We start from the raw sequence: 26,122 nt of genomic DNA, 5'->3' as shown, positions 1-26,122 counted from the left end.
CAATTGGGTACTGAGACGCGGAGACCAGCTTCCCCAAAGAGGTGGGATTAGTGTTTGTTGTTGTGCAAGTGTTCGCTCTGAGGATGTCAGATTTGCGATTAAGAAGCTTGGCCCAGTAAAGTCTCACACATTACATCAGTTCGCGCATATTACATCAGTTGCTGGGGAGAATCTGCTGATTGCCCACTGTTGTGACAGAAAATTAAACGCATATTACGGACAGCAAAGCCAGTATTACTGTCAGAGAAAATTACAGGCATTTTACGGAAAAAATGTAATGAGGTCAAGGTCCCTTGCCATTTAATATAGACTGTTCCTACTAATGTTTATGGACTACCGTTCTAGCTCCTGTTATTGTAACGGGTTTAATGTCTAGTACAAAATAAACAGTCTATTTCATCAGATTGTATGTGCTATGTGAATTAGGACACTGACTCCCAAAGACATGGCAGGTTTGTGTTTGAGATCAGGCTAATGTTCTTTAACTAACAAATGTGAAATAATACAAAGTGTTGATTTCAGGGACTACAATACTTTAATAAATCGCCTACAGAATCTGTGAGAAAAAAAAAACACTAAACTTCAAAGTGCCAGGCTGTGAAGCATCTTAAACCAAAGAGAACTATTGCACATGAAAGTGTTTAAAAATAACAATTCTGTCCTACTCAGTACACTTGGCAGATGTTGACCAATTACCAAGTGATGAACTTAACAGTGAAAGTATATTGGGGGTCTGCAATTAATAAGTACGCCTTTAATGAATTTAACAAAAAAAAAAAAACTCTAAGCAGGAAACATTTACTGCAAAGAAAGGAACTTACACTTTCATTATTGTTTGCTGTAGAACGGCATTCCATACAGTATATCACTCATTCAACTACATTAACATGGACTAGGAGCACAGATTATGCAAAAAAACATACATTTTTATGTATTTACGTTTTACATTCAAGTTCCAGCATAGGCAGGCTGGCAGAGGGTCACACAGTGAATTTCATATTGGATGTTCCAGTCAAGGCTCTTGTCCAATAAACTCTGCAGAGCCGGCCTTGTAAACTGTACTTCACAGAAAGTGTATGATCCTTACTGACACACACACACACACACAAGTAAACTATCTGGGGGGAGAAAAGGGTATAAAAACAAGACCGCATTTAATAAAATCATTGAAACTATTATTACAAAAATAGAGAAACTAAGAAATTGTTTACACATAAACTTATTATATAAAATTTGTATAAATACAAGGAAGCCAAAGATTTAACTTAGGTTTTCTTTCAACTGTTATACTCAGTCCATTCTGTTTTAAGTCCACCATATTGACAGCTCCGCTTCCTAAAAAAGGAGACGATAAACCGAGGGTCACATGTAAAACAGCAGCAGAGAAAACTGAAGGTGGTGGAGAGTTGGAGCTAACAAGAACACAATGTGAAAAGTCTAATATCCTAAGTAAAGAAACAATGCTACTGAGCAGGTCTACAAATTCTGGAACTATATTCTGAATGATATGCAAGCTGCAGATTTATTAGTGGTACAGGAAATAAGAGGTTTGCCAAGTTCTTTACACTTTTGCCTTCTTGGCTGGAGGCTCATGTAGACTAATTTTTGGAATGCCAGCAGTTGGTGTAAAAGGGATCCTATGAGTGGCAACCTTCTTTCCAATGGTTTCAACCTAGGAGAACATACAATTTCAATTAAGCAAACTGAAAAATACAGTTAAAAGACTAACAGAAAAGCAGGTATCACCTGTCTGAAAGATAAACCCATTTATGATTTTTCTATGATTAAAAAGTTAAATGAATAAACGTGCAAACACAAACACACACAGAGAATCAAATCTCCAATAATGAGATTCCAGCTTGCATTCTTTCAACTCTGGTGTAAGTTAATCATACCTGAAATCCTATGCTCTGTAATTTATGATGGAGGCTGTCCAAAACTCTTCTGCCATCAAATATAAAAGCTGGCTTCAGCATTTTGTTGTAGATCTTCTCATAATCCAGTTCCTTTTATAAAACGATTAAAGAATACAATTTTTAAAATATTTCCTTATACAGTATCACTGAATCTTGACTTTGGCAAATGACATTTTTGAAGTCTCCCAGATGACTATTAAGTGTAGTGTAACTTCAATCCATGGTTTTTCTCGCTTTAACAAACATTTTTTTAAGGTCTTAATTTTTTGACAAATACAAATCTTCCTTCTCAAAAAATAAGAACAAATTGTCAGTAGTTAGTGAGGCAACATAAAACTAGTTAATCTAAGAAGTCTACAGTGCTGTGAGGGGGAAGAAGAGATTATGCATATTTTTTCATTCATATTACTGTAATTGTCAACAGTTACCAATGAGCAGGATGTTTCTCATATTAAATTACTCTTTCACAGCAGCCTAACACGTAGAGTAAGATCACTTTTGGAACTCTGACTACTACAGAGGTCAGACCAGTTCAGCAGGTGTAGTTTAAGCACCACTTCCTGGATGTTAATTTAAAAGACCAGTAAATTCTGAAGAGATCACCAAGTTAAATTCTAGGCTTTCACTATTCCCATTTTCTGAAGCTGCATGTTCTGTCCTGATGGCATTAAGTACACAGCAAGAACCGACTCTTGTTGTGCTCTAAGTTGGACTCTAGTCCATTACAGTCACTCAGACCAGGACAATGCACATAAACAGAGAAAGAGCAAAATCCACCATGATATGTGATTAGATACGGAGATGAAACTACATACCTGAAGTTCTGATGGAGAAATGGCAACCAATGTGCCATTATGCCATCCTTACCTTAAACTTTCTTTCACAAACTTTAGTATCTCAAGTATGAAAACAAAGTTTCTTTTTGTACATTATCTTCTGAAGAAACTCTCTCTCAGTCCCTAGTGCTCATGCTGCAGAATTCTGAACAGCTAGGACACCAGCTATTTTAGTTAGGAAGAAGCAATTTATCTTCTACAAACCTGCATTCGCCATTTTTAGGTTACAGGGAGCAGAATGAAACACAAAGACAGAGCAGGAGTCAACCCCACATGCTATGGCAGTCTGTGGCTGGGCAAACACAATGGGCAATTTAAAATTTCCCAGTCAGTTTGCCTGCTGTGTTTTTGGGCTGAAGGAAACAAGGCACAATCCCTGGAAAACATGCATGCTTTACACACATGTATACAATCCACCCTTCAGCATTTACTAAAATATACATGGCAGATAAACCAAATATTGAACTTTTTTTAACAATGAAAACAAAGAGTTTATAACAGGTATTATGTACAAAGTAGTTGTGGCATTTCATGAAGAGGAAACCTTTCATATGACTATGCCATTTAAATATTACTAATTGAAATTTAAACATTTCTGAGCACACATTTAAAATGAGATGTAGAAATAAGCAGCACTTACTATAAACATATCCCACTCTGTACAGATAACAAGTGCGTGTGCGCCATCACAGGCCTCGTAGGGGTCATTGGTCACCGTGACCAGCTGAGATACTGGAAACAAAAGAAAAAAATGCAAGAGATATTTGCTTGTCTGTATTTCTGTTCTCCAAGTATTAATGCTGAGCCTGTGAATACAAAGAACACTGCACAGCAGAAAATGCATTTCATTTCTTCATTGATCATTTGCAGAACATGTATATATTTTAGTACATTCTTCTAAATCAAACTTCTGTAAGAATTCAAAACATAAATCATGCAGTATTATGTAGCAATCCCAATATTTAAGTTACTAACACACAGAGGCACATTATAATGTATATTTGCATAAAAATGGCAAAACTGAATTTCTACCTCGCTCTGGGTTGTCTTCTGAAATGTTTGGATGTGAAAGATCTTGAATGATCTGCTCTTTCAATACTTTGGGGTCATAGATCTGTAGCTTTGCACCTTCATCCATCAGATATTTTGAGATATAAATACTGGAGGATTCCCTGAAATCAATGGGACAACAAATCACAATCAAACAGAACTGAAATTGCTAACATATTAACTAAAAGCAAAATGGAGCACATTCAGCTGCATATCTTGTAATGTGTACTACTGCTTGTTTTGCCAGTTTAAAAAACAAAGAAATACACTTCTTAAAACTCCTTCTTGTGAATTGCATACTTAATGAGTAGTGTAATGCTGCTCACTCACACACATTTCCTGTTAACTTTCAACAGTGGCTTTGAGCAATTTTCACAAGGTGAAAAGATTGTGACGGATCAGTTTTAATAATGTCGAAGAATTTTTAACATGCAGCCTCCTCTGCTCAAGAATGGAGACATTCAGATCCATGCGCATGCCTTTTGGCCCAACAATGCATTTGGTTTCTAGATTGTGCAGCTTTGGGTGTCATTTACACATGTTTATTATCTATATCAGAATCTGTTGTTAATATACATTAGAAAAAGTAACAGTTCAAGCGCAGACACACCAAAACCCCCACAAAACAACACCCACCCAGCATCTCTGCTGAGTCTGCATGGAACATTCTCCTCTTGTCTGAACCCTTTGCACCCAGACAACTAGTTACCTTGAAATCCACTTTTATAAGTTACCGTTGATGCCAAATGGCTTCTAATTTCAAAATGAATCTTTGGTGTGGAACTAAAGTGAAAACGTTTGAAATTCTAAATAATGCTCTATGCTTTGCTTTTGTCTACTACTGTAGCTGCCTATTCAATACAAATAAAATTTAAAAAGCTGCAGCATACATGGCTTTTCCTATTTTTACTTATTATAATATCTGCTTCTAGGACAATAAAACATGAAGTTTCGGTTTGTTTTTTGCTTATGATCAAACAGCTGACTGCAGATAATATTCTTCACATTTTGAAAAATAAAACTCCTGCACATTTAAAATGCAAACATTGGCATAAATTGGGAAAATTATTAATATTCTAAATACCTTGTATCTCCAGTGTCTTTTTTAAATGCAAATCCCAGCAGTGCAATCTTTTTCCCAGTAACCGTGTTGAAGAGGCTGTCAATAATTCGACAAGCAAATCTTCTTCTCTGATATTCATTCATGTCAATGACCTTAAAGTCAGTCACTTTGGTTAGCATATAGTGGAAAGAAAATGGCAAAAACTACAATACTCATACAGACCCACAAGCAAATTGGCAGGTTTATATATTTATATCACTAAATACATAAGATTTATATATAAAATGTTTCAGGCAACTTATGGATTGCTAGTAGTTTGCTTGCATTTGGAATTTAAATGAAAATATTGCCAGGTAGAAAAAACTAGGGACAATCTAGCTCTGCTTCCTCAAGCAATGGTGCCCAACACAAAGTACAGCCAATGATTAACAACAACAGCATTCAACGGCATTCAGTATCCAACTCATTAGCGCCTTCGCCTTTCATAGGAGTGCAATACAGTCGGCTCTCCGTATTCGTGGGTTCTGCATTCGCAGAGTCAACCAAATGTGGATAGAAAATATTTATGAAATAAATAAAAAACAAAACAAAATTACATAAAGTTCCAAAAAGCAAAAGTAGAATTTTCTCTATGCTGAATCTACAAGAATGAAGTGATATATAGGCAAACCCTGCTGTCCCCTCCTGGTGTTTCACTGACTCTCTCTAGCACTCATTTTTTTTTAAGTACTTGTGTTTTGCATGTTGCTGGTTAATGTAATGTAATGTCCACGCATTGGGGGATAGAGTTTTAAATGTTTTCTGTTATGAAACATAGTGCTTGCTCGCTCTGTCTCAGTGCTATAGATGGAAAATGGTCTGCAACACGCTGCTGATTCAGTCCATTTCTGTTTGCTTTGTAGGTGAGCTAAACTCTTTCATAAATAGTTTTCTCTTTACCCAAGTATTTTTTGTTGCTTTATATTTATTTGGGCTTTAATAAGTAGCAGTTAAGTAATTACTTGCTATTTTAAGCCGTAACACTGCAGATAACCGAGGACATGCTAAACAGTTTGCAACTCACTGCTGATTCTGGCTATTTCTATTTGTTTGATATGTGGTTAACTTTACTTGAGCAGAAATGCCATAGTTATGCAGTTGAGGGATCTATTTTTTAAACATGCACCTATTGTTTAACAATGGCTTCTAAAAAGCAATTCAGTGGTGAAACCAGTCCTTCTAAAATGCTATCTCTCAGCAAAAAATTTTAAAAAAAACTACATCTTTTGAAAAGTGTCATGTTGCTTGTATTGACTTAAAGTATAGGTGTAGGTTCTTTGCAAATGTATATAGGGGACTTGAGCTTCCACAAATTTTGGTACTGGCAGGGAGTCCTAGAACCAATCACCCATGGAAACAGGGAGCTGACTGTAAAACAAACGAAGCAAGTTTCATATTAGTGATGTACTTCTCATAAGAGAGTGCAGGGTGTACATGTGCTACAGTACATACCTGCTGCCAGTATGTGGCAACTTCAGGCAGGTTGAGTGCTTCACAAAGGTATACTAAATTGAGGACATCCTTCTGGAAACAGCTTCCACCAAACCCTGAAAAACAAAATCAGTCTTTTTGTACTGCTTATTTTACAACTGTAACAAGGTGGCATTGCTACCAGGCAAGATTATCTATAAGAATAAAGTCACTCTCAAGCAGTATTTTCAGTAATTACAAAAAAAAGGCACTGCTACACAACACTAAAAAGTAAATCACTTACCAACACTGGCTTTAAGGAATTTACTTCCAATTCGCTGGTCCATTCCAATTGCCTTGGCTACTTCCTCAACATCAGCCCCAGTGGATTCACAGAGAGCACTGATAGAATTAATACTACTGATCCTCTGGGCCAGAAATGCATTTGCTGCCTGCCAGAAAATATATTTTAATATACCAGGCAACCAAAATGAACCTAAAGAAGCATCATAATAGACAATCACTCTAATTTACTAAAGTCCATGTTTTTTTTTCCCCACTAGTAAGATGTTCTTTAATTTGGGATATGCCATGCTCATTATAAAAACTGTCAAGTATGGTCTGGTACTCGTGATGATGATTTTTACACAGATACCTGTGGTTACATTCAATGCATAAAAAGTCAGTTTACTTTCAACAACCTTGTAGGATTACCCATCCATTAAAGATGGGTTTATACACCTATGAATGAGGGGGAGAAGCAAATCTTCAATTCAGAATCACAGCACTGTGGTAATGACATCTTCCCTGTTTACATTCAATGCTGGCTTTTCAGGAAGCAACTGTTAATGTTTTAGTTAAACACACATACATTTTGACCATACAAATGGATATCAGACTTGTGGGCAACACAAGTTATGTGAAATTATTTTGTTCTTTTTGCATGGACTTTTTCACATTGTTTAGGACTTTGTGTTGGTCACGTGTCCAGTTTGAATATTCAGTATTAAATTTCTCCACAAAAACATGAGATTCAAATTTTTTTCCGGCCACGACTACAAACTATGTGGGGTAACATTTAAAAAAATATATAATCTTTGGGTGGAGTATTCCTTTAACAGAAGATGCATTTATTTCTCTTTTATATAAATTATATATATATAATTCTTAATAAACTGCTAAAAAGACCACCAATGTCTTTGTTACACGTTCTTCTATTTTATGACAAACTCTTCAAAGCTGTCCCATAATGCACCACACATCGCATCAGTTTAACATTTCAAATCACAGGTAGGCTACTCTATCTCCAGATACTACACTCTTCTCTGTGCTTTTTTAATCATGATAGATATTATTGACAATTGGCTCTTGCAGCTGTTTAAATCTCACGAGTGCACACATAATCATGGATTGCCTAAGCCTCTCTTAATTAAACGCAAAACATTTGTTGTTCGTGGAACTGACAGAGCTTTGATTGTAAAATGAGGTTTATTCAAGCAGAGCTTACTTGGCCAAGTCTCAATTTCATAAGCACACTTCATGGAATATCCCCAGTTCATGGTCTGTGATTTTGTATGTTTTCTATTTGTGGCTAAATGGGCTGTAGTCCAGGTACTCCTGTTTCTTTTCCTTATTGAAAAGATGTTCTTATTAGGTTAACCAGCAGCCCTAAATCGGCCATTCAGTGTGGCTGTTGGCATGTGTTTGGTTTGTAATGAACTGGTGCAATGCCTAATGTTGGTTAGCCAACCATTATAGGAGAAACTTATGATTCCTCAAATTACATGAGACCACCAAACAGAAATGTTATGGGAAACTGTCAGCAGGTGTGTTGCTGCTTCATGACAATTGAGGTGAGTTTGACCAAGAGATTTTATTTTTATAGTCAGGTAGATAAATTATTGAGCACTCCTCATATACACACACACCATTATTGTATCTATACATTTAACACACATAACTAGTTATTTCCATATAATCTGAGAAATGCAAGTTGCCTAATTGGCATAATGGTTGCACATACCAGTTTGGAGAGTTCTGAGGACCATGTATTAGTAGTCAGAATTTTGTGCTTAGGAACCCAGTGTTCATAAACCGCACACAAAGCCTGGATAGATTTCTGCCCCTCTGAGCTATCATCTCCTCCAATGAGGACACGGTCTGGATTTTTCAGGTCTCGTACTGCTGTGCCCTCAGCAAGGAATTCAGGGTTGGACAGCACCTTTTTTCAAAAATACAAAAAGAAAATTATTTACAAAAAGCAAAAACAATCATGCACTTACATAGTACATCCAATAAGAAGATTCATTGTAGCCTAATTCACATTAAACACAAAAAACACAATTAAGGGTAAACCTTACTATTACATTAATACATTAATAATAATGAAATCTAAACTCATAAACCTGGAAACTAATAATGTTACTGTGCATTTTGTTTCCAGAAATATTTTAAAACATTCATCCTTCTTAATAAAAGTGTAAGTATTTGTGTAGCTGTCTGGTTGCTATGCCTGTGACATTCTAAAAGATGGAGCATCACTAACATTTGTGGTAATAAAATGCATTGCATTTGTCATTCTAATAAATGGCTTATCACAAACATTAACACTGCTTTTATGAATTCTATACCAAATGGCATATGACAGAGATCTATGCATTACATGGTGCACTGCAAATATTAAAGCTACATTCATTACTTGAATTTCAACGGGTAGCACAAGCTAGTCTGTCAATAAAACTGCTAAGGTAAGATATGATTACATTCTAAATGTAATGTTTAGCAGTGAGTGCCCAGTAAGGAAACCAAATAGGTAGAAAAATAACCGAAGTCCCCTAAGGATCAGTTATACCCAAGTGGATACACATTCATCAGGAATTTTTTTTTTTTTTGCACTAGGGGGCTTCGCTCACCAACCCCCGTGTTTGGTTTTCCGGACACACTTTTAAGATTTTTTTTTCTTTGAATTGTTGCTATTTCATTAGTTTCACTTTTATTTCAGAACTTCTGTAAAAACAATACTGTATTTGGAATCTTTCGAGTCCAAATATGCTGAATCTTTTAAATGAGGTCAGTTAGACATGTGTTTAATGACTTTGTCAGGTTAGAGATAATGAAAACTGGAATTCAAAAGGCCCCAAAAAAACGTAGGCACGAAACACATGCAGTGCAAGATACAGAATATGAAAGCAGAAAAAAACTAAAGTGTCAAAAAAAAAAAGTAAACATCGCATTAGCGCAAAAAAAGAGAAATTATTACTCTGAGAAATAACTAAAAGGCGAATATAGATCGAATATATGGACATAGGTGATATGTCAGAAGTATGTAAATATTGGAAGGCTTTGAAGTTTAAGTCAGAGAATTTCAAAAACGTGTTTTATCTCACATGCATTTATTGGTTACTTTGCAAAAAAAATTATTAACTGATGATGATGTAGATCGCTTTGTCTGTGCTGAAATTCCAAACAGAGAAACCTATCCCGAATTATCTCTAACCTGCTCTGCATGTGTTTGGCCCTTTTGTTTTGTAACCTCTTTATGACGTATTACTTTGTTTTCTACTCTGTCTTTTATCTCTGACCTCGCTTTGTCCTGCTTTTTTTTCAATGACACCTGGTCCATGATGATTACTTTCCCTTTTTCAAGTATTAATTTCCATTTGTTTGTGCTACTGCGATCTTTACTTTCTTTTTTTATACTTTCTAAATTTTCCTACTTTCATATTCTTTAACTTTCTCCACAATTGAATTGCACATACTTTTTTTTTTTTTTGGAGCCTTTCGAATTGCACTGCTTTCATAATCTGCTCTGCATGTGTATAGCACCAACGTTTGTGAACGTCTTTATGAAGTTCTACTTTGTCTTTTACTCTGTCTTTTAATTCTGAGCCCGATTGGACATGCTTTGTTTCAATTCCACTTGTTACGGGCTGATAATTACTTGCCTTATTTTCTGAATTTGCACCTAGATTATTTTTTCTTTTTTCCTTTCCAATGCTTTTGAGTCTCTTTTCTCCACGCTGCTTTCTTCTTCGCTTATTTGTCGACGTTTCATATATAACATATTGTCCTTATACGCTTTATATGCGTTGAGACCCTGGATCTGTATGTGCTCAAATCCTTCACAAGACTGAATGTTTTGCTGCCCCGTTGTCTTATTTGATAGATTGTAAGTAGGGCGTGTCTTGCAAGAATCTCATGTTCTACGTCATCGCGAGACGGTCCTGGGTCAATCTCTTGGCACAATGTCTCATGTTTACGGTCCATCGAGATGCACTGTGGCAAGTCTCTTGTCTCACGGGTCTTTTAAATGTCTTCCGAGAAGATCACGTATCATAGCCTTGCATTTGCTTTCCAGGATTTTTTTTTATAATAGAGAGATATATTCATCCCAATTCACGTTCAGAGGGTGACAAATACAAGTTTCATTATACCTAACAGACAAAGATACACTACTCATAAGATCTATAAAAAGGAGTGTAAAGCTGAAAGTTAATAGTAGAAGGTCTTAAGTGAAGACAGGACTCTTGACACAAGAATGAGGGGAGAGGCAGGTCTTCAATTCAAAAGCACGATCCTGTGTGAAAGGGTTTCCTGTAAGTGGATTACTTTCATTTTCTAGATAGTATTTATTTAACAATATTTTACCAGAAAATACATGCAATTTGCATATTGTGCATATGACCTGACGTGGATAAAGCAAAATAAGTCACAGGAGACTTTTTGATTTTTGCTGTTGTCCACTGTTGGTCACCATAGGCTCCCATTCTACCAGAAACATTCTTATGTCCATTCCCCAAGAAAACATGATATAAAAAAAAAAAAAAAAAAAAAAAACTTTCTTGGCCACCACTCCAAACTACATGTGTTAAGTAACATAAAAAAATATAAACTTTGGGAGGGGTACTCCTTTAATGTTCAAAAGGTACTAAAAAAACTGCCAGATTGCACAGCAAAGAAGAACTATAACAAACAGAATGCCTGTCCCAGCTAATCACTTCCTGCAATTAAGTCTTTAGCTACCAAAAAAGCATTTTCACTTGAAAATGGTCTGAAAAGACACTTCTAATTGTTTAATTATCAATTCTTTCACTTTGATTTTTTGGAAGTGTCAAAAGAACTCCACAAAAATAACAGAAGGCATTACCTCAATAATGTAAGAGAAAAATAAATGTACAAGTTCATGCTTGATTATTTTAGCAACATTTCTGAAATTAGTTTTACTTTCTATACTTTGTTCAACTGTTACTTCATTTTCAGTTTAGTTTTATAAGCTTTTGACCATTTCTATTTTAGTTTTTATTTTTAAAGACTTACAGTACCGGAATTAGATTTTATTTTGTAAGAATATATTTTTTTTAATTAGTCAGGCACCTTCCCTTTAATTCAGTGTGATACTCTGACCTTTGCAAGACTAATTACATATTTGCTTAATGTCAGTGACATATTTAAGAACTAATAAGGTTTGGATAAAAGAAAGGATGCATATAAAAGCCAAACACACTATACAGGTCAAATTCCATTAGAACAAAGTGCTCTGGACTGAAAAGAAAAATCATTATTATAAAGGAATTGGAATAAAGACTAATATATGGAGTAGAAATAAAAGCATTTATTATTTGAAAAATACAATGATTTTGTCCTACACAGTGCTTTTTGTAAAATACCAGGTGTGATCAAAAAATACAGTGAATATAATAAAAGAGACATTGCTATTAATCCTCCTCAAAATACTCCCCCTTGCTTCAGACACACTTATCCCATTATTCTGGTCACTTTCTGAAACAGTTCTGGAAGTCCTCTTTTGTGAGTATCTTTAGTTGTGCTGTCATGGCTGCCTCAATGTCCTCAATTGATTCAAAACATTTATCTTTCATGGTCATTTTGACTTTGGGGAAGTACCAGAAGTTGCATGTGCCAGATCTGGAGAATAAGGTAGACGAGGACACACTGTAATGTCTTTACTTAACAGAAATTGCTGTACCAGAAGCGATGTGTGACATGGAGCGTTGTCATGATGGAGGTTGAAGCCATTTGCCCATTTCTCAGGTCGTTTCTTAAACACTCTAATAAGCCCTTATAATATTCAGAGTTTACAATAGTGTTCCTGAGTACAAACTCAGCTTACACAATTCCATGAACGTCAAAAAAACACAATCATCACCACCATGATGCTGGATCTTGATTGATGTGCAAGACATTGTGGCAACCACGACAATGTAACTAAAGACACTCATGAAAGAGGACTTCCAGAACTGCTTCAGAAAGTGGCCAGAACAATGAGATAAGTGTGTTCAAAGCAAGGGGGGGGGGTATTTTGAGGGGGATTAATGGCAATGTGTCTTTTAATGTAATCATTTTTTTTAATTTAAATACATATTTTTTGATCGCACCTCATATATCAACAAAAAGTCATCATCTAGTTTTATTAAATGATAATAGGAGAGCAATAGAAAAAACTTTTTCCCTGTCTGAAAACTAGACAGGGCCTCAGACAAAGTCAGTTTTTGCTTGGCAGCATTTTGAACATCATCTTCACTGTCACTGGATGCATAAATTGTCAAGCACAAAACTCAAGACATTTTCAAATGTAAAAAAAAAAGATTACGGTGTGCAGGTGTTCACAGGGTAAAACCTCATTTCAAATTTATGTAATATGATGGAAACTGGTTAAGTAGCATAAACAAAAAGGAAGCTCAGCAGTCAGCGCTTTTGCTGATAGATAGATAGATAGATACTTTATTAATCCCAATGGGAAATTCACAAAATGCTGAAGGTCAATCCAAAAATTGATCCCCCATCTGGATGATGTGATAAGTAAGGTAAAGCAGTGCCCAGAACCCAGAAATAAAGTTTGGTTTAATGACCTGGGATTTTTACCTCTAATAAGTGTCTAGCTGTGAACCTCCAGATCTCTGCTCTGTTGAGGAGGTTGTATATATGCATTATGCTATGGTTAAGATTAGAGTAGTGAGAGTGTTATCGGACTCAAATAATGGCAACTGTTGAGTAAACCAAGTGAAATAAATTAGCAGTTTGTTCAGCAGAGCCATTGCTGCTTTTATTAATGAAAAATTAATTACTTTGTTGTAATGCATTTTGAAGATAAAATCCAGAACCAAAAAACAATAAAATCATTAACTCAATTTCAGTAAAACTGAGTTTGTTATACTGTAATGGAATTTAACCCGTGTGTGTGTGTGTGTGTGTGTGTGTGTGTGTGTGTATAAATATATAATATCTTAGAATTTATATACTGTATATAAAAGTGAATTCAGCAGGAATAGTTCCCAAAGCACGCCAAGTGGGTTTGGGGAACAAGATAAAAATTGATTCTACAGTGAGTCTCCAATATGTTCCTTAAAACCTCGCTGTCTTCTTTTAGCTGACATTTGTCACAGACAATGAAAACTGTCTCAGGCTATTTATATTCATCCACCTACTAAGGCTAAAAGTAAAGAAAACTGTGGCGTCTCAAAAAACATGCATATGACCTTACAGATGCATAACTTTACTGGCACAACAAAGTCAAAGAGATAATTCTGAAGACTGGTGGAAAGGTTTCACAAGAGGATCCTGCAGGTTTTTCACTGTTTGGATAAAGACAGTACTGTGACTGGAATTCTTACATGACATGTTGATGATTTTACGTATATATGGGTAGCCACACATTTCTGTCTCAATCACTTGATACCTTAGATCAACTTTCCAGATTGGTCATGAAGGGCATGATCACTTTGGCTATGTGGGAGTGGATTTTGTAAAAGTTAGTGAAGCAATATGCATACAGCAAAATGCTACACAGAGAATCTTTAACCCATTGCCATAGAACCTTCTTGAGCTATAAAAAGGGATGCTCCTATTAGTGCACCTGAACTGGAACACCTAAAATCAAAAATAGGGCAAATTAACTGGGTTGCCAGATAAAGCAGACCTGAAATCATGTTTGATTCCAGCATCTACACATCCAGCACAAAACATGCTACTGAGAAAACAGTACACATAGCCAACAAGGTCATTAGCAAAATTCATTCTGCAAAAGTGGCCTTGAAGTTTCAACACCTAGGAAAAGGAATGAGATTAGTTGTTTTCAGTGACACTTCACTTGGGAATCTTCGTAAAGGTGGCACACTTGGAAGACATGTCATTATTTTGGCAGGAGGAGGATAATTCTCATCTTTTTCTTGACAGCTGAAAAGAATTATGAGTAGTATGAAGTACTTTGGCAAGAGAAATCCTGGCAATGCCTCATGGCATTGATAGTTCAATCCTTTCTGTACTGTTTTCAGAGCTTACTGTTATTGACTCAAGAAACAATGCTCTTCAGGGGCCTCATGTATAAACGGTGCGTACGCACAGAAATGTTGCGTACGAACCTTTCCACGCTCAAATCGCGATGTATAAAACCTAAACTTGGCGTAAAGCCACGCACATTTCCACGGTAACTCATTCCTTGGCGTACGCAATTTATCCGCCCGGTTTTGCAGACTGGCGGCACCCAGCGTCAAAGTAGTGCTACTGTTCCTATGTGATCACCCTTTCTTTCTTAAATCCACATTCCTGTCGCGGCTTTATAAATACACTGAAATTAACTGCATATTGTTTATTAGTGTAATGCATCTGATTGTAATTAACCTGTAGCAATATAATGGTCCAGGGAATAGCCATAGTATTCCAAATACCATAACTGCTTTAGCATTGTAACTCTCACTGCATCTTCTTTCAGCTGATCCCGTTAAGGGTTGCCACAGCAGATCATCTTTTTCCACATTACTCTCACTGCACCACTCGGAGTATTTATATCACTGTATCTGAGTGGGAAATCACAGCAGCAGCTGATTGGAAAGAGAATTATCGGTATACAGCATGAAGCAGATGCTGCCTGAGCCACAGCAAACGCTTTAGTCCCTGTACGGACTTCGCGGTTTAGAAACAGTTTAATCCCAAGAACTCTAAATACACTAAATCAGTCCATCAAGTGCTCCTTGTAGAAATGTTTGGACTTATAAGTACAATTACCTCACTGTAAACTTGCACTACAGTTATAATATTGCACATCCTGCGCCACTTTATAAAGCGCGTATTTACATGTGATGACGGTATTCATTTCTAAAACGAAATGCAGCAAAACATGTTGATTATATTATACAGATAAAACTTTAACTTCATTTAAATAATCTGTATTGTTAATAATTAAACATGTGAGGACACGGTGCCGCAGCGCTAGCTAGTTCAGTAATTGTTCCTGCCTTGCGCTGTATTCTTGCTGGTGCTGACGCGACACTGGAAAGATAGACAGATATAATAATTAAACACGTACTACTAAGATATTTCAATGTTCCTTAAAAGTTTTGAAGAATCGAAGTTCTAAGCTTACAGATGGCTTCACGTCTATTACATAGCTTATTGTGTGGCGATTGAGTTTTTGGAGAAAGAAAAGTAAGGACAGGAATTGGAGGTTAGTACGTTTGAAAGAGACAGTACTTCTGTAATAAATTATTTCATCGAAGGTCGCACATGGCGCAGCAAGCCTCTTGCGTGAGACATGAACAAGCACTGCGCCACCGTGTTCCCATGTTTAATAACATGCTTTCATTCCTATCATCATGAAAAAGATATCACGTATACATCTCAGTATTTTAATTATTCAGAGAGCTGTAATATCAAGAATGTAATGGATTATGTGTCCTGTCGGAGAAAGAGAAAGCCAGTTTAAAAAGCAGGTAGTGATTCATACACATAGAGCACATAGAAGATCAAATACAGAACAAAGCATTAAACATGCCACTTTAGTTACAATGGGATTTGAGAAACTAGTAAATTAAACGATTTTAAGATGAAGTTTATGATGTTCTACTTTAATGGTAAAATAAACTACGTGATTAAAGTGGAAATTTCGAGATTAAAGTTGACATTTCATGCTTTTTTCCCCACAGTGTGCCTTTTTTTTGTCTGTACCCTAATAAGCTTTCATATGACACTCAGACAGTGGGCTACGACTCGCTTTTTCACGGCGACTTTGATATGTGATTTCTTTTTTATTTCGGGCACTGTACGACTTTGTGAAGTTGAGCCTTCGAGTTTCTCCGACACTCTGTCACTCGATCAGCTTCCTTTTGTTGATTATACCACTGTATAAACCAACAAATAGTACGTTTTTCCTTTGCCTCCACTTGGTATTCGCTGAAATTCTTATATTTTCTCCCGTGCTTTCTCATTGTCTTTTCACAGAAGGCTATTTATATTGATTTGCATATTCAAAGAGGCGTCATTCTGGGAGGAGTTGGGGCGGGACAGAAGGCGTGTGCACGTGCGTTACTTTTCACGCAAATCGGGATTTATGTAGTAGAAGAACGTGAAAGTATGCGTGCGCACAGATTCCTGCATCTGGATTTTTCTGTGCGTACGCACAATCCCGCTTTTGTGCTTACGCTATGTTATAGTGTGAGTTCTACGCACGGCGTTATACATGAGGCCCCAGGTCATTTGTGTTACTGGCAATTACTCTTTGGGTAAAGCAGTTCAGTACATGGAGTCTATAACAGAGAAAAACTTTGTCTAGAGTTAGGTGGAATAAAAGAACTTAAACCAAAACATCCACTGTGGTTTGTGGTCAACCACAAAGGACCAGTTTGCCGACTGTCTTACAAAAAACACTTTTAAAAGCACTGAAAAGAAGAATATGGCATATAAAATGACTAGTACAGACATTTTTTTTGGTTTGCGCCCCGCCATAACCTATCATTTATGCGGGACGAATGAAAGCTTTAGATTCATAAAAATTTCCATCTCTGGTTTTTGACAGATCTCAATATTTAGGGTCCCCGGATACCGAAAACATCGATATCTCATTGATGGGTGTGTGTGTCTGTCTGTGCATGTGTCACAGTTTCTTGAGGACAGTCTAGCGCTACAACGGCTGGACGGCAATATAACAAACTCAAAGCTTATGTGTGTTATGAGATGATAATGTGCTGATTAGTTTTTGAAACAAATCGTTCAAGAGAAAGGCACTCTAGAGGAACCCTCAAATACTGAAATTCTGCAATTAATTATGAATTCTTCTTATCAATTGCTATCATAATGACATATTTTATGATCAGAAAGATCAGCTTCAAAGCGGTAAATAATTACTCAAATGTTATAGAATAGTTCGGGTAACTTGGTTCGTAGAGCACTGCTGCTCACATCCAAATTTCTTTGAGTTGAAGGAACAGTAATTATTAGTTCTTCTATGAATATAATTTTCTTAAAAAATAAAAATCAATGACATTGATATCTCATATATATATGTGCTGCTATTTGGGGTATTGCTCTACTGCATCCCTATTAGAGCCCTAGTTACAAGTGATCAGGGTTTTGGGCTATGCCTGTCTGTATGCTTATGAGTAGGTAATAAAATGTTTGTTGTTAATATCAATGGTCTTTTATCTTTACTAAAGTGTAACATTATGCAGGTTTTATTTAATGGCAGCCTAACCTAATTGGTGGGGATGAAGACAGGCCACAATGTGTAGACAAAAAGACTGCGGAAAGCTCACTGAGATAAGAAAATTCAGATTCCTGATTCCTAATCCCTCATCCAAAATGGTAGGAGCCATGTGTCTTTTATAATTCTCACTTTTTAGGTTTCCAGAACATTAAGAACCTAATTTTTGCATAGAAATGTCCAAGTGGAATTCTATGGTGGCTCCAGTGTACAGATAAGAAGTTCCCAACAGTACTATGGGTTCTGGAAAGGAGAAGTTTATACCCTGAAGGTAATGTTTGGGAAAATACTCTGCAGGTAGAGTAAAAAGTGTAAATATTAAAAATGTATGTGTTGAAAGTATTCCTAATATACTAATATGAAAAGAGACACAAATGCTTCAAGTTCATGAAACTTTTATCTATTTATAAGACATATGGGGTGATTTTTTTTTAATTCAAAGGTGCTTTCTCCTGTTTAAAAGTGCAGGAGGCTTAGATATGATAAAGATTTTCTCCATAGGAATTATTTCAGCTCAATCATGTGTGAATGCAAAAAGAAAGTCAAATTTTCTGAAGATGCCGACTATGAACACTAATCTATGAATAGGTCATGTATTACATAAAGCCTAATAAAAGCAGGGACTAAAACATCACAGCACATGAACTCCACAGAACCACTCTCATGGTGTTTGACTTGTGGGATGATTACATCCCAGAAAATCATTTTAGGTAAACATCTGAAATTATTTTAAATATGGATTAGTTTATAGCAATATCTACAACCGATACAGTAGTTGACAAACCTCAGCAGATCTTATTTTAAAAGACAAAAAGATTAAAGTGACATTAAAAGAGGAAACCTGAAATAGTTCTAATTATTGAAACATGTTGCTACAACCTCTCTGTACTCATCCCAAATTGTGGGCATGTGCACAAAGGCTCAAAACACACACCACTAAAGGCTTACGTATACCATCTGGCATAAATAGCATCATGCCACGTTTAGTGACAATCAAGTTTTACTCATTTTAACTTTTGCGGAAAAGGGAAAATAGACTTCTATACAGCTTAAGTATATTGACTATCCAGCCCATCTAACTGGAAATGATGATGTTACCCAGGTCCAACAAGGATATACTACGTTCTGCATTATACCTACTTTTTTTTATGAATATAAGTATGCTCATGAACCGAACATAGAAAATAAAATCCTTAAGATTTACAACTGCTGCCTGGAACATAAACTGTATACATTTCCAGTAGTTAGTTAGTCACATTATAAATGCAAATCAATGATAAACCTGGCCTGTGCTTTGGACTGAAAAGAGTGTTTTAGTCAATGACAGAAACTACATTAGTTTTCAGGAAAAATAACTTGAAAAAGCAGTAGACTATGTTCTTAAAAGGGAGAGGTAAAAGCAACCACATGGTCTCACCTGCAGATTAAGGTTTGGCTTTGTGTTTGCCTCAAAAATGCGTCGAATGCTCTCTGCGGCTCTCACTGGCACAGTGCTCTTTTCAGTAACAATTTTGTAGCCATCAGAAACTTCCACAATTCGACGAGCACAAGCTTCAATGAACTTTAAGTCAGCAGCCCGACCTTTCCCCATTCCATACGTTTTTGTTGGTGTGTTTACCTGAAAACAGAATCATAATAATCTGTAACCCAATACAAAGCACCTGACTACATTAAAGCTGCAGAGTGAAAACTTTTACCACAGAAGCATGTCATTTCTCTAAGCATTCTTATTATTATCTCCTCTGACCACTCTTACAATAGCAGGAGTACACTATACAGAATAAGCACAAATCTATCAACAACTATCACAAAATTAAGATATTTTCTATCCTTTACTCTTACCTTTGACAATGCATATTTTGGATAAATAGCTTAGAACTAATATTTCACTTACAGAAATGAAGACCAGGTCAGCATTTCTAATGGCAGCATCTATTTCAGTGGAAAAGAAAAGGTTTCTTCCTCGACAGGATTCTACAACGTCTTTCAGGCCAGGCTGGAAAAATTAACATAGAAAATGCAATATTCATTTGAAGAAAGGAAACACAGAACAATTAAATATTTAGCTTAATTACAATCTGCTTTCTCTCCTGCGGCAATACAGAGAAAAATCAATTACACTTCAATGTAAAAGTATAGTTAATGAAATCAACCGGCTTACATAGTCTTTCCAACAGAAAACTACATTTATGTCAACACATTTCCTTTTTAAAAATGGACTACATTGCTAGAACACTTGCAACTATTGGTCAGTTACCTCATAAATGGGAAGTGTGTCTGAATTCCATGCTTTTATTCTGGATTCATTCACATCCACAACAGTGACTTCAATTTCAGGACACATCTGTGCAATAACACTGCAGGTTGGCCCTCCAACATATCCGGCACCAATACAGCAGATTTTTTTAATCTCAAACATCATTAGGATAATAGACCTTAAAAGAGAATTAAATGTTACTTTCAAGGAAAAGGTGTATTAAACAAACTTAAAATCCCTAATGGACAGTGGCAGGAAGTTTCATTACAGCAATTTATTACAAACCTCCGTAAAATATCAATCAATGCATTTTCTGAATTTGATTCATCAACTATAGGCTTCAATTGATTATCATGAAGATGTTTCTACACCTTGTTTGACCTGTGGTCAATTCAATTAATTGGATTTGGTTAGGAAAAGCACAAACCTGTCTTTAGAAGTTCCCACAGCTGACAAGGTATATCAGAGCAAAAACCAAGCTGTGCAGAGATGGGTGAAACTACCAGAAGGACAACCATCACAGTAACAATCTCCCAATCTGGGCTTTATGCCAGAGTGGCCAGACAGAAGCTATTTATCAGTAAAATATACATAGAAGCCTGTCTGCAGTTTGCAAAAAAGGCACCTAAAGGACTCTCAAACTCTGAGAAAACAACTTCTCAGGTCTGATGAAACCAAAATGAGCACCTTTTCATCACTATTGCAATACCATTCCAACAGCACAGCATGATGTTGCATAAATCATGCTATGGGGCTGGTTTTTAGCAGCAAGAACTGGGAGACTAGACAGGGTTGAGAAAAAGCTAAACAAAGCAAAGTATAGAGATATCCGCAATTAAACCAACTAAATAATATTTTGGACCATTGACTGGGCAGAAGGTTCACCTTCCAATAGCACAATGACCTTAGGAACAAAGCAAAGACTAACACAGGAATGGCTTAAGGACACTCCTTGAATTGTCCAACTACAGCCCAGACTTAAAACCCATTCGAACATCTCAGATGTGCTGGAGAGACCTGAAATCAGTTGTCCCTTTAAACTCTCCATCCAGCCCGACAGAGTTTGAGATGATCTGCAGAGAAGAATGGCAGATAATTTCCAAATCCAGGTATGGAAAGGTTGTCGAATCATACAGAAGAAGACTCTAGGCTGTAGCCAATGGTGCTTCAAACAAGTGCTGAGTAAGGGATCTGAATACTTGTATTAATGTGGCTTATCAGATTTTATTTTTAGTAAATTTGCAAAAATTTCCAAAGCCTTGTTTTTATTTTATCATTCTAGTGTATTAAGTGTTGTTTGATATGGGAAAAACATCAATTTAAATAATTTTAGTACAAGGTTGCAACAAAACAAAATGTGATAGAACTGAAGGGGTCTGAATACCTTCTTAATCCACTATATAACATATGAAGTATCAGCTTCATTTTTTTTTACATTAAGAGCTTCAAAGGCTGGGAAATTTTGTTTATGAGTCATACATTCTTCTTTCCAGAGCACTGCGCCAAAAAAGTTAAATATATATATATATATGAAAAGTGGTGAACTGTTCACTTTTAAAGTATTTAATCTTGTGTGTCAGTATTTCTGGGAAGCACCTCTGGAAAGTACAGCACCAAGTAATCTTTTTGGATAAACCTCTGTTAACTTTAATTACAGTAATGGAGAAATATTTGCCCATTCCTAGTTGCAAAACTTGCTTTAAACAGATCATGATTCATAAAAACGTGATAAACTGCAGTTTTAATGTCTTGCTGCAAGTTTTCAATAGGAATAACATTGAAACTTTGAATGATCAAAATAAAGCTGTTGCTATAAAGTTCATGCTCCTACTAGAACACCCTCTTTTTTCCCCAGTTTAACTTTTCTGGCTGAGGATGCAAAATTTTATTCAGCTTTCTCTGTATTGTTCCTCATCCCTCTTTGCATCAGACCTGACAAGATGATATTTTATGATTGGGTTTGGTATAACCTTGGATGGAGGGCAGTATTTCAGTTGCTTTTCAGATCTATAGTCCAAAATTTGTCACATCGTATCATAAGACTATCCACTGGAGGGAAAGACTGGCATTATCTATTTTGCTATGCTTTGGCACACAACTCCTTTACTGTTTTTTTTTTTTTAAATAAAGCTTTGTATTGCAATTATGCCTCCAATGTATAGTGCAAGTCCTTCAGGCACTAAACCAAAGTATACAAAGTCAGTGCTGTGGCTTAGAGAGAAAACAAAGGTGTTAGATAAACTGTACAGGAATGTCAGCATCCGCTGTCAACCATGAGTTTGGAGTTAACGAATCAACCAGCTAGCTACAGACATCAAGGCTGATGATGCCATCATCAATTGCAGCATCAAGATTAAATGTTAGTTCGCCTCTACTATGATCCCAAACTCCAAGCCCCTTAAAGATCTCAAGCAGCACATGATGCAGACATCGCTGATGAATTATTTCAAGCTGGCGAGTCTTTCACAATCTCCAATGCAATCTGCCAGCCATGATGGACAGAGTGTCATAGGCAATGCTAATACTTTGCTAATCTAGTTTTTTATTATTGTGATGTTAGCTCAAAATATCACAGAATACTAGGGAATGACTAGTGAGAAAAAATATACAGCTTTTTTTACCAACTTTATTTTACGTACTGCATTTTATGGGTTATTTAATCTTTATTGTGTTGTGAAAACTGCATATTATCAGAAAATCTTAAAAAAAAAAAAACAATTCTATGATAAAAGTGTATTTTGAGCGATCTCTATCATAAGATTACAGTTTTTAATGTCAAAGGAACCTAGCCTCCTATTTCCCATAGGTTCAATGTGTTATCACTTGTGTCATTAACTTTCTCACTGTTTTCTAGCAACTTTACTCCTGCGAAAGTTGAGGAATGACTGTATGTGTATGCCTATATATGTATATGTAACCAGGTGACCAACGCTCTCCGAACTGAACCTTATCAATCCCCACGCCGCCACATCCACCTATCCTTCTCTCCTTATTTGCTATATATTGCCTTGGATTCCTGTAAGTCTAATTATTTTCTTCTGATGATTATGATTCCTGGTAGGATTCGAAAGCTTAGTAATAAAAAAGTATTTTAAGATACGTAATTCATTGGCTCCCTTTGTGGATTTCCAGTAACCTTTTTTCCACTAACTTACATTAATTTGGTGTCCTGGATGGAAGTGAAATTGAAATCTCTCACGCACACTATACCACAGACAACAATTTATTTACACTGCATACACACACACTTGCCTTCCTAAAGTGTTCAGTTCTTTGGATAATTCTCTAAAATTACTGAAAAATAAATCCTACACTAAAATTCAGTTCTCAATGATATCAAAGCAATGAAATCCAAAATTTTTTTTCTTCTTTTTAATGGGCATCTGTTTTACGTTGTTTGCATCAGTCTTCAAACTCCACACTTTTGTATGTTATACATCCAGCTTTTCCAGAAATAACAGCTTTAAGTCTATTGAGATAAGTATGTACCAGCCTTACACCAGGTAGATTCTTCCAGGCAGTCTCGCTCCAGGTTGTTCAAGTCAGTCAGACAACGCCTGTGCACTTTATTTTTCAAAGTGTCAGTTGGAAAGAGATCAGAACATTGACTGGGCCATTGCAGAATTATTCACTTTTTTGTCCTTGACCCACTGTTGTCCTTGAGCCACTCCAATGTTATTTTTGGCCTTGTGTTAATTCTGGTTATAAGAAACTTTTGCCCAAGATTCAGTTTTTTTAGCAGACTAAAACGGGTTCTTTTGCCGTATCTGCTCATATTATTCTATCAGTTTTTGAACCTGTTTAAAAGGATCTATGGAACACTGCAACCAGAGAAAACATAGATCACAAGACAGGTTGCTGTGCTGCCTACATCAGGGCTTTCTACCATCTACACTGATAACCCTGCCCTCCATGGACTGCCACGCATCTCCTCATGCCTCCATTTACTACTTGCTGAGATGGCTCTATATTCACAATATTCACTAAGACCACTGCCACTGATGCCACTCACTAGCATTTGTTCACCTCCTCCTCCTCCCCTCCTGGAACTAAAGTTCTCCATGTGAAAGTCTGGTTGCTGTCTGGAACTGAGAAATCCCGACACCACTTTCGAATGACACACCAACAGCACAGATGGAATTACAGCATGCTTTGCTATTAACTACTGTACAAGGAACCTCTTTTGTTTGTCATGGACAGTCTGGCCACATATGAACAGGCTGGTCAGATAAGGTCATTTATTACATTCACTTTTATGGCAAACATGTGTGACATGTTTTCCAAAAACTACTGTAAATAATACATAAGTCTTCCTGGGTATAGCAGTGAGATGTTACAACAGTGGACTGTCTGCTAAAGCTTGTGTTAGGACATTTTTGAGGATCTGGAGTTTAGGGGTGCTCTATGGTAAATTCCATCGTGCTGTATAGAGAATAAAATATTTTCTACCATTTAAACATTCATTTTCCTTACCTGTTTTTGAACCTTTTTAAAACAGCAATAATCGATGCAGGCTTATTTTATATTGTTTGGAAAAACAAAAAGTACAATAATTATTTTTCTTCCTGTGAATGACACTGTTTTAGAAATAAATAATTGATATAAAGGACTATATACGTTTAAGCTGAACTCTATGGAGATGTTGCATTTATAGTTGACTGACTCACAGGTCTAGAGGCCAGAGTTTTATTCCTAGGCAGGTGACTGTATGGAGGTAGAAAATTCTTCACATTTTCTTGTTGTGTTTCACTTCAGCTACTGCAGGGCAAGTTTGGTTGCTTTATGATGTTACATTGGGATAGTATGAGAGGGTGCAGGTGTGTGAATGTCCCTCTCACTCCGAGAACCTGAATTACATCTAGGGTTGTACCCAATAATACCAGCATAACTTTCAGCTCCCTGTGACCCTGTAATGAAGAAACTGAATTTGAAAAGTGGATTGGTCAGTATTTTACACAGTTGGGACCGCAGTCTGATGATACAGTTTAGTCAAGGCCACACAGGGAGCTAGCCACAGTGATTGTAACCTTCCTCTTTGGTCAAATACCTACAGTATCCACTCATTAATTTTCTGCACCATCTTAACACGACCTAATGATAGGGAAACAAGGATTATATCTCAAAACACCAGAAGACTGACAGACAGAAGTCACCTCTTTAGATCAGGGAAGAAAGGGCCCATTGTACCCAATCAGTGACAGAGCACTGGATTTTCTGGCTAGTCTGCTGGAGCTGTGAGAGAGAGAGCGCCCTGTCAGCACTCACTCAAAGAAAGTAACAACTTGATAAGAACATTAATGATAAATAATATAAGGAGAATGACATGTCATTGTGGTTTTTTTTTTTTTGTTGTTGCAGAAAGACAGGTTTAGCTAGTATGGAGGAACATTTTAAAGATCTGACTTTCACGGATGATTGCTGAAATTTTGGAATAAGTAAGGATGTTGATGGGTTTTGGAAAATCTTTAAAGTTCATATAGTAGACGCAATATTCTTAACAGATTTGCTGCGAACATTCAGATTAGTATGACCAATTCTTTCAACCCCCTTATTCCATGCCCAATCAAAGAGACCAGAGTTCCTGTCATGATAAACACTGTATAATTTACGTAGTGACAACAGCAAAATGAAATCGCCAGTCAGATGGCAAATTAATTTCTAGGTTAGGCACTTTCAATAAAAGATATCCATTTAAGCTAATCATACGAAAACCCTATAAGCACACACAACAACGAGTATGCCCCAAGCAGCGTTCGGAACGAGGAAACCCGTGCCAGTAAAGCAGGAAACGTTTCAAACCCTACTTGCGCGCCAAACGGCTAGTGACGCCACCGGCCTGCTGACGGACGAACGCGAGAGCGTTGCCGGGTCGTTCGCGAGACTCACCCACAAGAAAACAGGTACTCGGTTCTCGCAGCTCTGCTCGTACAATTTGTGTAGCCCTGCGCTTTAATAACACGCTACTTCTTCAGGTTGCGCCGCCTCCCACCCCCTGAAAGGCATGGTACAGCCTGGATATCACACGTTTGGGTGAGCCAGCCATTCTGAGGTGGGGTCTTCTAT

At 36.6% G+C, this 26,122-nt stretch overlaps 1 protein-coding gene across 1 annotated transcript; it reads right to left on the bottom strand.

Moving 5' to 3' along the window:
- Nucleotides 1-1,270: 1,270 nt before the first annotated feature.
- ugdh (UDP-glucose 6-dehydrogenase) lies at nucleotides 1,271-26,111 on the bottom strand. The gene is made up of 12 exons (XM_028801964.2): nucleotides 25,946-26,111; nucleotides 20,060-20,237; nucleotides 19,697-19,798; nucleotides 19,220-19,420; nucleotides 8,338-8,535; nucleotides 6,619-6,766; nucleotides 6,357-6,451; nucleotides 4,887-5,017; nucleotides 3,785-3,924; nucleotides 3,393-3,484; nucleotides 1,896-2,006; nucleotides 1,271-1,672 (listed from the first exon to the last, which is right to left on the bottom strand). Exons 2-12 carry the CDS (start codon nucleotides 20,222-20,224, stop codon nucleotides 1,562-1,564), a joined length of 1,494 nt encoding a protein of 497 aa, XP_028657797.1. The 5' UTR covers nucleotides 20,225-20,237; nucleotides 25,946-26,111; the 3' UTR covers nucleotides 1,271-1,561.
- Nucleotides 26,112-26,122: the final 11 nt, after the last annotated feature.

Source organism: Erpetoichthys calabaricus, chromosome 5 (genome assembly GCF_900747795.2).
Source record: "Erpetoichthys calabaricus chromosome 5, fErpCal1.3, whole genome shotgun sequence".
Lineage (NCBI taxonomy): Eukaryota > Metazoa > Chordata > Cladistia > Polypteriformes > Polypteridae > Erpetoichthys > Erpetoichthys calabaricus.
This window is presented reverse-complemented; position numbering and strand designations above follow the sequence as displayed.